This window comes from Megalopta genalis, unplaced genomic scaffold (genome assembly GCF_051020955.1).
Source record: "Megalopta genalis isolate 19385.01 unplaced genomic scaffold, iyMegGena1_principal scaffold0086, whole genome shotgun sequence".
Classification (NCBI taxonomy): Eukaryota; Metazoa; Arthropoda; class Insecta; order Hymenoptera; family Halictidae; genus Megalopta; species Megalopta genalis.
Window position 1 is genome coordinate 534,794 of NW_027476155.1, and position 12,575 is coordinate 547,368.

The 12,575-nt window shown below is 34.2% G+C and overlaps 1 protein-coding gene across 1 annotated transcript; it reads left to right on the plus strand.

The window, feature by feature from the left end:
• Window positions 1-8,529: 8,529 nt before the first annotated feature.
• Window positions 8,530-11,822, plus strand: LOC143262079 (uncharacterized). The gene is made up of 3 exons (XM_076528040.1): window positions 8,530-8,856; window positions 9,669-10,225; window positions 11,681-11,822. The coding sequence occupies exons 1-2, from the start codon at window positions 8,545-8,547 to the stop codon at window positions 10,221-10,223; spliced, it is 867 nt and encodes a 288-aa protein (XP_076384155.1). The 5' UTR covers window positions 8,530-8,544; the 3' UTR covers window positions 10,224-10,225; window positions 11,681-11,822.
• The last annotated feature ends 753 nt before the right edge of the window (window positions 11,823-12,575 follow it).

A 12,575-nucleotide genomic window follows, 5' to 3' on the forward strand; every position in this document is an offset into this window, starting at 1 on the left:
TTTTTATAACAGGGTCGTTAGCACGCACCGCTTCGGTCGCCCGTCCAGTGTTTCTTACTACCTGCGGCACTGCGTGCTACGTCACTTTTACATCCCCTTTCATCGCGTCACTGGTCAATCAATTTCTAGTCTTCTGTCCACGAAACGGTATAAAAGCTCGAAACCGATTCTTCTCTTTGTCATTGGTCATGAATTATGAGTCATTGTGTCATTAGTCATCGGCCATTGGTGTCTTGTGTCTTGTTCGCTCAGTAAGTGTCAGTTAAAATAAAACAGCTGTTCATCTTTAATTAGACGAACAGCGATACTAATTAATTCCGTCGCTCAGCGTAATTGGCCTTACAACCCGAGAGATTTTGTAATCGCGGAGTTTTAGTATTGGGTATACTCGACGTGCACCCTACAAACAATGATAACTATTTTTACTAACATCATATTTAAAGGTTAATAATGTATAGCTGGTAATCCTGATATATTAAAATTTGAATTTAAAAGAATTACAACAGAATAATGAATTCTTATCTACTTTAAATAGAATAGTAATTACTGTTTCCATGTATTTTTATCGTCAGTTATGAATACTGTAATAGTCGTTAAATTTGATTAAATATTATTGTTATTATGCAAATAGAATACAGATTCATTTACAATAACTGTTATCGTATACGAATTAATTTTATATGCTTTTAGAGATTACTGATTATTGAAACATTAGACAAGTCCAATTAATAATATTACAATTAGAGCGATTGAAAGTGACACAAAATTTAATGTAAATAAAATCAAAATAATTTTTCTAATAATGCGGGACTTGAAAAAATAGTTGTGCCCTGTTATGATTTATGCAACAAACTGTTACAAAATTGACACAATTGAGAACAAAATAATTTATTCCAATAATGTAGAAGTTGCAATGTTTAAAAATATCTACAAAATTAAAGAAACTACAAAAAACTTATTGAAACAGGAAATGACTCTTGCAACAATGTTGACGTTAAAACAAGGACTGTGTTCCACTATAATTTATGCAACAAACTAGTCTACGTCAAAATGAAAAACCAGAAACATTAAAAAACACCGTAAAAGTTTAAATTTGGTACAAGTTAAAACAAAATAATTCTTGCAACTATTAATCAACGAAGTGAAAAACAACGAAAAAGGTTGACACGATTAAGAACAATGCGATTTGTTTTTCAAATATCATAAATATTAAAAATCCACTCAAAATAAAAAAACTCGCATTTTGTAAAGACAAAATAATTGTTCCAGCAATGTCGAAGTTAAAATATGAGCTCTGTCTCGCTACGGTTTATGCAATAAATTAATCTACTTCGAAGTAAAGAACGGCAAGAAAACTAGACATGATTAGGAACAATGCGATTTAATTTAAAAAAATCGTGAATATTAAAAATCCGCTTAATAATAGGAAAACTCACACAAATAAAGACAAGACAACAATATCGATGTTAAAAAATGAGCTGTGTCTCGCTACGGTTTACGCAACAAATTAAACTACTCTGAAATTAAAAACAACGAAAAAATTGACATGATTGAGAACAATGCGATTTGTTCTGTAAAAATCATAAATATTAAAAATCTGTTGAAAAATAAAAAAGACTCACACGAGTAAATGCGAGATCGTTTTCCCAACAATATGAACGGCGAAAATGTAGCTGTTCCTTTTGGATAGACAACTGGATAAGTCCCCTTAATAGAAACGATCTGACACGTGCTACGTCGCAGCTGTTCTCTCCGTTCCGACGGCGTAGTTCCAATCAAAACCCGGCGGAGATAAGAAAAGTTCATGGTTTCCGATGAAAGGAAGAACCCGAGATTGAGACTTAGTTTTACAGACACACAGAGGGTGGAGAAAGTATCCGTACGTTGCGGATGAAAGAAATAATCCCTGCGCGGAATCGCAGAACAGCTTAAGGTGAACGGAAACGACCGACGAAACCAACTTCTGCCCGGTCAGCTGTGGCTCGATCTACGGTGTATTGAAATCTCTCAACAGTTTGTTGATCAAACGAACACCGTCCTCGCTTCTCCAGATCCAAGAATCAATTTTTTTCCGCGTCCGAACGCTGAACGTCGACGTTGAAAAATGTTTAATTGGTGTTTTTGATCAATTTCTTGTTCTAATAATTGTAACGTCGACGCGGCAAAACCGACAACCATAATGGCGTACGACATTGTTTAAAAGTCTATTTTATTTGGATAATTATTTTGTACAGTAGAACTTCGGTTATGCGAATTAATTATAACAACGTGGACGTTTGCATAATGGAACAATTACTTAGTATTAGTTATACAAGCAGTATAATTAGTATTACTTATACAGCAGATTTTGGGGTACCCTGTAGTGTTCAGCAGCATCGTTATTGTATTTTTCAGATATAGTAATCAGTGTTTATTGATTTGTGTAATAAATAAGATTATATTCAGTATTAATAATAATAACAATAATAATAATAATTTTATTTCAATCCATACTTTCGCATTGAAGTTTCGAGTGTTTTTACAGTTACTTAAATTTTTTTATTACACTGTTTTGTATTCAATAATACAGATATAGTATATAATTATACTACATCTGTACTATTGAACACAATAGTATGTCGTATAAAGCTTGATTTAGACTGTGACACCAGTTCGTATAATAAAGGCTGCCAATAACAGTTAATTTTTTAAATTTAATGTCGTTAAAAAAATTGTAGCATATTTAATTTCCTAATCAATGTTTCGTTAAATATTTTATCTGGACGAATGTCTTAAAATATTTCCTAAAACAGGCCTGTTATATAATATTGCATAAATACCTGCTCACGATCTAATTTCCAATTGCAATGACTCGAACAGTATTCCATTGATACCATTCTTTTAATGTTAACCGTTTAATTTCATTAATCTCTCATTTCTGTTCCCACGTGACTGAATAAAACACTTAATAATACATTACATAATTACAATATTCATGGAAATTCTCGTCCTCGTACATCATATTACAAAAATTAAAATTGGAGAATTTCCTTTATCATCGAAAAGATTTTTCATTATAAAAATAAAATAAAAACGCTGTTAATCCTTTGTTAATTTATATGTTTTCTTGAATTTAGGAACCAGCACTAATAATAAATGAGTAACTAAATGAATAATAAGTAAATCTGTCGAATTTTATAATTAGACATATCTAATTAGATATGTTTTATAATTGTAATGTTATTATAATACGATTAGACTAAATAATTATATTATAATGTTATAATAGAATTGTTTACGAATGATATTCTATAAATACGACGATTATCAAATATATAATTTTGTATATAAAATTTTTTATGATTTTTGTGAAATGCGTTTATAATTTTGGTAAGATGTTTTTATAATCTTTATTAAATGTTTTGTTAGGGATATCTTCGTATCCCTTAGTGCCTCATCCTGGCCGCCCCGAGGTCGTCGCCGACGCGTCACCGGCGCGTCCACCGCGTACCACTCTGCTTGTTACTTATGGTCACAGTCTGTGGGACCCATGTGCACGCTAGCCACGTTTTGTACTAATGTTTATTAAACCACGTTGTGTTAAGTAATTAACCTGTGTCTCTCACTTCCATACCTCTTATCATGTTTCTATCATTTTTAGAAAATGTTTCCTCGATTAATAAAATGTAGTTATAATTCTTACAAAATGTAGTTGTAATTCTTACAAAATGTAGTTATAATTCTTAGAAAATGTTTCTATAATTCTTATAAAATGTTTAAATAACTTTTATAAAATGAATGATGAGAAGTTTGATACAAAATTTGCAAGCTTTCCGTGAGATTAGGGTTATCCAGAAGTTCTGGAAAAATATTAATCCTTCGCTCCTGCGTTGTCATATTTTCGTTTCGTTATCGGATATAAATGATTCAGCTAGAGCCGATAATCGAATGCTTTTTTCGAATACAAAAGTGAGTTTGGTTTTTATTTCCTGTGGATTGAGATTCTCTTCGCTCTGCGTGAATACATTGGCATGCATATCATACTAACTGTTGTTGCTGCAGACTGCATTGATTTTAATCGCGCAAATTTTCTCATATATTACCATCGAAATCTAACATGAGTATTTCAACGAGATTTAATGTGCAGTAATATTAGATTAAAAATTACAAAATTTAAATTTGTTACATTCAATTCATTTATTTTGTGTATAATAATCTAGTTTTATTTTGAGTTTATTCAATATTTATAGTTTATATACATAATTATTTATAGTTCATTTAGAACTCTTTTTACATGTACACAATTATTTATATCTTTTATACGATTTATTCTATATACACATACGTAGTTATTTATATTTTATTCAGGGTATATTTTATACGATATATTTTATACAATTATTCATATTTTATCTCTAATTTACTCTATATGTACATAATTATTAATGTCTTCTCGAAAATATACATATCTACATGTAATTTTAGTGACGCCTTATTTCAAATTCATTTTGTATAAACATAATTGTTTATGCTTTATTTATTTGTTCTATATACGCATCATTACATATGCATTAATTAAATGCTGTCTTAATTGTTATACTTTAAAATTGATTTTATGCGTAACTATTCAAATTTGACTTAAATTTTTCGACAAGATATATTAACGCAACAAACATTCCAAAAATAAAATTGACATTCGCGTAAACGATTCTTGAAAGTATTTCTATTTTAATAAATCAAATACTTGCTCGCCTCGAAATGCAATCAGCCATTTTGCATACAAACATTTGAGCGGAACACTGAATTGACATCCGCAAACTTAGAACTTCGAGTAACAAAACAACGGCTCCATTTCTTGATAAAAATCAAATTTCCCTTTCCAGCTTTATCCATTTCTTTTACCGTACTGTTTTAGAATTTTTCATATATTCCACGCCGGGGAACCGCTACACTCCAGCAGATTAACAATCTTTTTGTTTCTCCTCTCGTTCGGAGAACAAAGCAGGTTGATTTTATGGCCGCCATGCAATCTTTCGAGAGCGCGTTGCAAGAAGCAGTATAATTTCCGACAGAACCATTCCTCTGGCGTGGAAAGAATTTTACAGACTATTCCGGCTTCAGCTAATCTGTCCACAAAGTTTTAAGTCCATGATCTTATTACTCTCGTTTCGAAAAATGACCGAAGATCAATTTCTGTTTTGGTTGTTCCGATTTTTAGAAAAACACTTCTATATAAAAGAATATTCGTACGTTCGTATAATTTTTCCTAAATAAACAGCGAGAATGGGATACTTTTAGATCATTTAAAAGTTATTCATTAATAATATTATTAATATTAATATTATTCATATATTAACAATTTTATTATTAATACTAAAACATTTCAAAATTTCATATATTTGATTAATCATTTAATTGATTAATCAATTAAATTAAACTTGCAAAGCAAAGTAATATGACATCGATTACTATTTCAACATTCTTATCTATTGCAAATCTTAATAGAATTAAGAAACTTTTATGAATGAGCATAGAAATTAGATTTTAAATAATTTTGTCACTCGCATACAGGTGACGTAGTCAAAGTGTTAATGATGCAATTAATATAATTTAATAGTTTCACTTAAGTTGGATACGTTAGAATTAACAGTTAATTTTTGTATAAATAATTTCGAAAATGAATATCTTATCGGTGTTTGGGTCAAAATAATTGGTACAAGTAGCTTTTTCAAGTGTCGGTAATTGGGACATCTGCATTATTTTTATTCTTCATTAATTTCACATCAAATTTATGCTTTCTACAAGTATTTATATATATATATGCAACAGATGAACAAAAAATCATGCTTAATGTGTCGGTAATTGGGACCCTTACCCTACAGTGCACGTTACAGTGCATTCTTCTAGAGCACATTGAGCGTTACAAAATAATATACATCCTCGTCCAAAAGTATTGGAACTATATTTATTTAGCATAAATTATAATATTAAAAATAAACAAACATGGAAAATAAAGAAGAAATAAAGAAGAAGTAAATTTAAGAATAAGTTAAAATAATTCAGGCAATTTCCTATCGAATTTTCTGCAAGCCTTCTGATACTTTTGTAGGGGGGTGTACGAAGCACCCGGACACCGAGCGACTGCGATCTCTTTAAAAATCGAACGAGAATCAACGTTCTTGGAGAAAAAGCGCTCGTTTACGATTTGGTCCAGCAATTAATAATTAGTTTATTGGGTTGTTGGCGGTGAAACGTGCTCGACGTGCGGAACGCTTTAATTGAAATTGGAGCAGAAGCGGCTCCGTGGTCAATATTCCATGAATATTTTGCACTTGCGAAAGAACTCCATGAATGCCACCTCCTCTGCCGGCATTATTAAATCGCCGGCGTCTACCGTAATGTATTGTGCGTTACGTATTGTCGGTGTATGAAAACAAGCGCGAACGGCGCCGCGCCGCGCCGGGATAAAGGGAACGCAACCATAATATGCTGACGATAATGAAAGTGTGTTGCCGGCAAGAACGGTCAAAAGTGCCCTAAATTCGGCTCGCCGCGATGTCGAAATACGATGAAGCTACAAATAACTTGTGCCAGCAGAAACCACCGCCTGCCGAAATATGGCTTTGCAATCGTTATTTGCAACGTTGTTTGTTAAATACGGGCCTTGAAACGCGACGCGGGCGACCTTTACCGCGATTCCGTGCCAATTCCCGTGATTCCGTATTTAATTGTTGAGAAAATATTATTAGCAACGTTATAAGCAATTATTATTATTTTTATTATTTAAATTGGTTTCTTTCATGAATTCGGACGTATTTTGAACGAAGACTTTGTGGAAATTGTGGAAGCTTTCATTGGACGGATGTTTTTTTAAACATTGTTTATACCGGCCTTTATTGGCAAATTTTTGACAATGGATTCGTTGATAAATTTTGTCAGTATCTGATTTATTATACTTGTTTCTTATTTTTGGAATTGTAACTCAATTGTGATTATAAATGTTAATTGAAAATTCGATATTATTTCACTTTATATATAAGTACGATTGTAATATTCAATCTTACTAACTTGGGCACACTTACAATGAAAATCATATAAAAGACCATGACTTTTCTTTTTGGCTTCTTTAATATTATAACTTTTAACAGCAACTTTCATTGTAAGTTAATTGTGATTTAATATCATTGATATTTCAATCAATTAATTTCAATCAGAACTTTGATTTCAATTATCGATATTTATTAAAAATTTGCGGTAACCTCAATGTTATTATTACTGTAATTTTCAAGTTACTTTGGGCACGATTTCAATAAAAATTGTGTAGGAACTGTATTTGAATGATCTTAATTCTTTTCCTTCATTTGATGTTGCAACTTTTAATAGCACATTTAATTGTATCTCTTATAATTTACTACCATTATCTTCAGAACAAAAATTGTAATTTAATTATGATTTACATTAAATACAAGTATCCAATACATTCGAATATACTGTAATTCGAATATACCGTGTCGAATATACTGAATATACTGTAATTATCAGACTGCAGACTTTTATGCATTTATGGCAAAAATGTGTCACACTGTTTTCGACTTATCAAAACTATTCCAAGAAACAATTTATTTTTACACAATGTAGATATTTCTTACAACCGTGTTGGAAAATTGATATTTTGCATAAAGATCCGCAGTTTAGTAATTACAATTATATGAAAACTCGATAAAAATTATAATAACTCCTTGACAAGATAATTTAAGAGGCTTGTCTTAAATAGAACACCCTGTATAACTAGCGTTGACATTTCCAAAATATCACCGTAAACATTAACATGTTCAACTTTCTGAACAAACCCTCCTCAGGCCGTCGTAAAGAAGCAAGCTAACATTAAGTAAATAAAACCGCAGCGTTCATTCGACAGAAAAGTGTACTTTGCAAGTGCAGGGACGTACTCCTTGGAAAAAAGATCACACTCCCCGACGTTTGAGCTTGACACACAATGTAAAATTACCTTGTTCAACTTTCTCCTATTTACTACAGAAACAGCGGCTCTCTCGAAATACCATCGTTCCGACTATTGTACATACAATTTCATTCTCAGCCTCAGTCTAAGTCTCAGTCTAAGTCTCAGTCTCATTCTTAGCCCCATTCTCAGACTCACTCCCATTCACAGTCTTACACTCAGTCTTAATCTGAGTCCCATTCTCGGTTTCAGACCCATTCTCAGACCCATTCTCAGACCTATTCTCAATCCCATTCTCAGCCTCATTTTCAGCCCCATTCTCAGTCCCATTTTCAGTCTCATTCTCAGATTCATTCTTATTCTTATTCTCGCCCTCATCCTCATTTCCCGAAGCCAGTCCCCGCCCGTGCTGCTCTACGTCGGAATTCGGCACGCTCAGCACTATTGCGTTCCGGAAAAAAGTGCGTGAGCGGTGTCGTCACACCGAAAAATCGGTTTAAAAGCCAGCCAAATCGTCCAAGCATTCAGTTCGCTACGATTGTTCAACCGATTCTACATCGATGAATTCGTTAACAGCATGTCTGTGCGGTTTGTTGGTAGCTGCGATGGCAGTGCAAGCAATGCCAGCTGGCAAACTGGAGACCAAGATGGCCGAATCCTCGGCGATCAGTCCCAAGGATTTCCATTTGGAGGATGCGGGTGCTGAGAAGGACAGGCTGAAGAAGCAGGCGTCCTTCTGCGTGGAGATCCGTCCAGGTGCTCAAAATGGACAGCAGGTGTCTCAGGATGGGTCGCAGATGAAAATGCAGGGCCTGAGCGTGGTGCAACAATCGCAGGTGGCGCCAAAGATGCAGAGTTACAGCTTCCAGCAGGCCCCGCAGCCTGTGCAGTCTCTGGGAGTCTTCCAGGCTCCTCAGGTAGCAATTGCGTCGTGCTTTCTAATTTACCATGCTTCTCTCGACGCATAAATTCACTATGATCTGCATGTATCTTGATTTTGTGTTATTTCTTGAGAATCGTGAGAGATTTAAAGTTTTCGACAAAAGTTGTTCGTTTTTCGTAAGAGCTCTCATTTAGTAAATAATTCATCGATTGTTAATTTCGATCGATGAAAATGTACACGTAATTCTCCATTTTGTGTCATAAGTCTTTGTAATTATTTGTATAATTTAAAGGGAGAACTTATGCGTTCGAAGTTTTTTTTATCGCTTATGGTTACAGTAACACTTAATTTCTCGGTGATTCGAAGAATTTATTCGAAAAATTGATTCAAAGGATGTCTTCGAAACGTTATTCGAGAATTTATTCGAATCATTATTTGAATGTAACATAATTCGAATAAAACTTTACTCGAATCATTATTTGAAAGAAACTTTATTCGCGAATCATTATTTGAATAAAACTTTATTCAAATCATTATTTGAATTCGTTATTTGAATAAAGTTATATTTGAATAATTTATTCGAAAGATTAGTCGAATAAAATTTTATCCGTAAAATTTATTTTCAAACTGTACGAAAAAATATTCATAAAATTTATTCGAATTGTTCAAATGAAATTCTACTTGTATAATGTCCAACTCTGCTATTCCGCCATATCGTTGATTTCATCGCCACTGTGAATTCTGTTGGCGTAGTACCGATCTCCAAACTTCAACGCTAATTGATAGTTCTTAAAAATTCGTACCGACGGAGCTTGTGTGTGTTATGAAATAGTTTTCCATCCTCAGGCATACGTGGTGCCCCAGCAGTCGTTCGTGGTTCCCCAGCAGGTGGTGCCCCAACAGGTGGTTCCCCAGCAGATGATGCACCAGCAGGTGGTCCCTTCGGTGCAGACTCTGCAGATCATCCAGCCATCTCAACCTTGCCCTCAGGAGTCGAAGGTGCAGATCGTAGAAAGGAGAGTCGAGGTCCCAGCACCGACTCCAGTCCCCGAAGTGGTCACTGTAAAGCCCCAGCCCCAGCCCGAGAGGATCGTGGAACCGCAGACTCAGGTGATCGAGACCATTAAGCTGGTCCCAGTGCCCCCAGTTTGCAAGGATAAACTGGTTGTCGTGCCCTCCAAGCCCATGGTGGTCGTTCCTGAGCCAACTATCGTCAAGGTGCCTCATTGCACTCATCAAAGCGAAGGGATGACCTGCAACTGCAATCAACAGGCGATAAGGGCTGCCGCCGTAGGACCTGTTGATCACATGCATCACATGCACATGAGGGCTCATACTCATCCCATGCACCTTGGCAAGATGATGACTGACTTTCGTTTCCTCAAGGACCCAAAAGCTTAGAGGTAGGTGAGGAAATGTGTTAAATGAGCATTATTTAGGGACTTCGGAGTGTTAACCAACGCGGGGGTGCTATTGAAATATGAATTCAGGCAATTTTATGAATCTAGGGAATTTCGGTTTCATGAATCGGTGGCTATCTTTCGGGGATTCACAGTAAAACAGGTTAGGGAAGTTTTTGTTTATTTGTTAACCTGGTTTTACGAGATTCACAATGTTGAATTCTGGGGGAAATTCTGTTTTATAATTGCATCAATGCAGAACAGAATTATTTGGAACTTAATTCAAATGGACGGGTTGACTTTTTTAGATCCAAGTTCAGGAAATGTGTGGTTATGTTTGTCAGTTTCCGGCACTCTGCATCGAGATTCCTTCAAGTTAGATGCTTGAGTAAATTGATAGTTCGTAGGGTTGAGAAGGAAAAATTTTCAATTCTGAGTCTAGCAGTTTGGGGAATTCTTGTTTTATGAATTGGTGGCTATCCACAGGGATTCGCAAAGTGGCAAACTAGAGAATTATTGGATTATAAATTCATAACAGTGCAGGTTACTTACGATATTAAATTCTAGGGGATTTTTTACTATGTAGAGCAGAATTGTTTGGACCCATATTCAAATGAAAAGTTGATTTCCTTTTTAGCTTCAGGTGTAAAAAATGTGAGGTTATGTTTAACAGTTTCAGACATTATAATATTGGGATTCCTTCGTGACAGAAGCTTAAGTAAATTAATGGTTTTTCAGCTTGAGATTTTTCAGTTTTTCAGTCCAGGAAATTTTGTGTTTCATAAATTGCTGGCTTGTCTCTGGATATTCAGTGTGTGGCAAGCTATAGATTTGATTTATAAATAGAATGTTTGGGGACAGAGTGGTGGTCTAGTGAAAATGTTATTTTTATAAGTCCATCTATACAGTAAATATCTATTTTAATCTTTATTCAAACGAAAAGTTGATTTTTTAGCTCTGAATCTAGTAAATGTGAGGTTACGTTTGGATACTTTTGCAGCACGACGTATTTCTTACACTACAAAATTAAAATTTCTTCTCTTCTTCTATAAGATGTTTAATTAAACGCATGATTCATGGGGCTCGGGCAAAATCAAAAAATATTAAACGACCTTTCACGAATCCGTGGCAGTTTAAGGCTAGGGAATTATTGGTTTATGTGCTGGCAACAGCGCCTAGGGGATTCAAAATGTGGACTTTTAGCAATTCATGTGAAACAAAATAATTCAAAACTTTATTTCATTAATCCTGAGTGATTTTTATTGAAGTTTCTGGGATTATTAAATAATAATTATTAAGGATATTAAATAGACGGGGACATTAAAAGAGGGAATTAAATTAACATTGCAAAAATTCGTTATCCGATGCGAGAATAATAATTCCAACAATGTGTAGATTTATTTCAGCGAGCCTGGTGAAACTGCGAAATTTAATTTCGGCACATTCTCTGTATCGCAGATGAGCAATACACGTTGGATTTTCTGATGACTCTACAGCGAACGCGATGACGATCGATCTGTAGGACTCTAAAAGTAGATTCCGATGTAATGCTTCTGTACGCTCTGCGAGATCAAATAAAATGAAAAATTTGATGATACAATCACGTTGTTCAGCCGGCTAATTAGCCAACAACTCCCTGTAATAAATTTCCTACGAGCTAATTTAATTCCCCATCGGAAGTTTCCTCACCAATATTTAAATCTTCGGTCCCTCTATTTATTTTAAATTACGCTTTTCGGTTCGGCGGCTTTTCACGTGAAATAATTACACGCCGTTTAATTTATCTCATTACGTTCATACTTGCTACAATTACGTCATTGATTAAACAACGAACAGCCGTACTTTTAATAATGACTCGAACATTTGATACGATTTTAACACACTTCCCGGCCATTAATTCTTTTCAGTTTCTATTCTCATCGTTGTTTAAATAATTTATTAAATGGAAGGTATCGCTATTACGAAATATTTAAACAATTTCGCAAAATTAAGCTAAAAAAGGTAGTAGGCTCCTATATACTTTGTGACTTTTATATAAATTAATTTCGAGCGATGGATAAGCATATAATTTTATAAATTTGGCATACTTTGGGCAGACTTGGCATACTTTTACACTGTCCGACACGATTTTTGGGTTCCTATAGCCACTATGAAATTCTTGTAGAGCTTCACTCCCTGAACAAGAATCCGTAAACCGAATTACTCCATCACCCTCAGTTTTTTAAATAAACGAACTTTTGTAAAAACCCAAAATTTTCGACAAAAATGAGGTATTGCAAGAGAAAAGTAAAAACGTTAGAAAGTTCTAATTGGTGTTGAAAGATAGAGGAGTTACCAACTCCAAATACTCTGG

Coding starts and splice junctions, on each gene's coding strand:
- LOC143262079 (XM_076528040.1), top strand. CDS start 8,545: ATGGCAGTGCAAGCAATGCCAGCTGGCAAACTGGAGACCAAGATGGCC. Junction 8,857..9,668: donor GAGTCTTCCAGGCTCCTCAG/GTAGCAATTGCG, acceptor TTCCATCCTCAG/GCATACGTGGTGCCCCAGCA.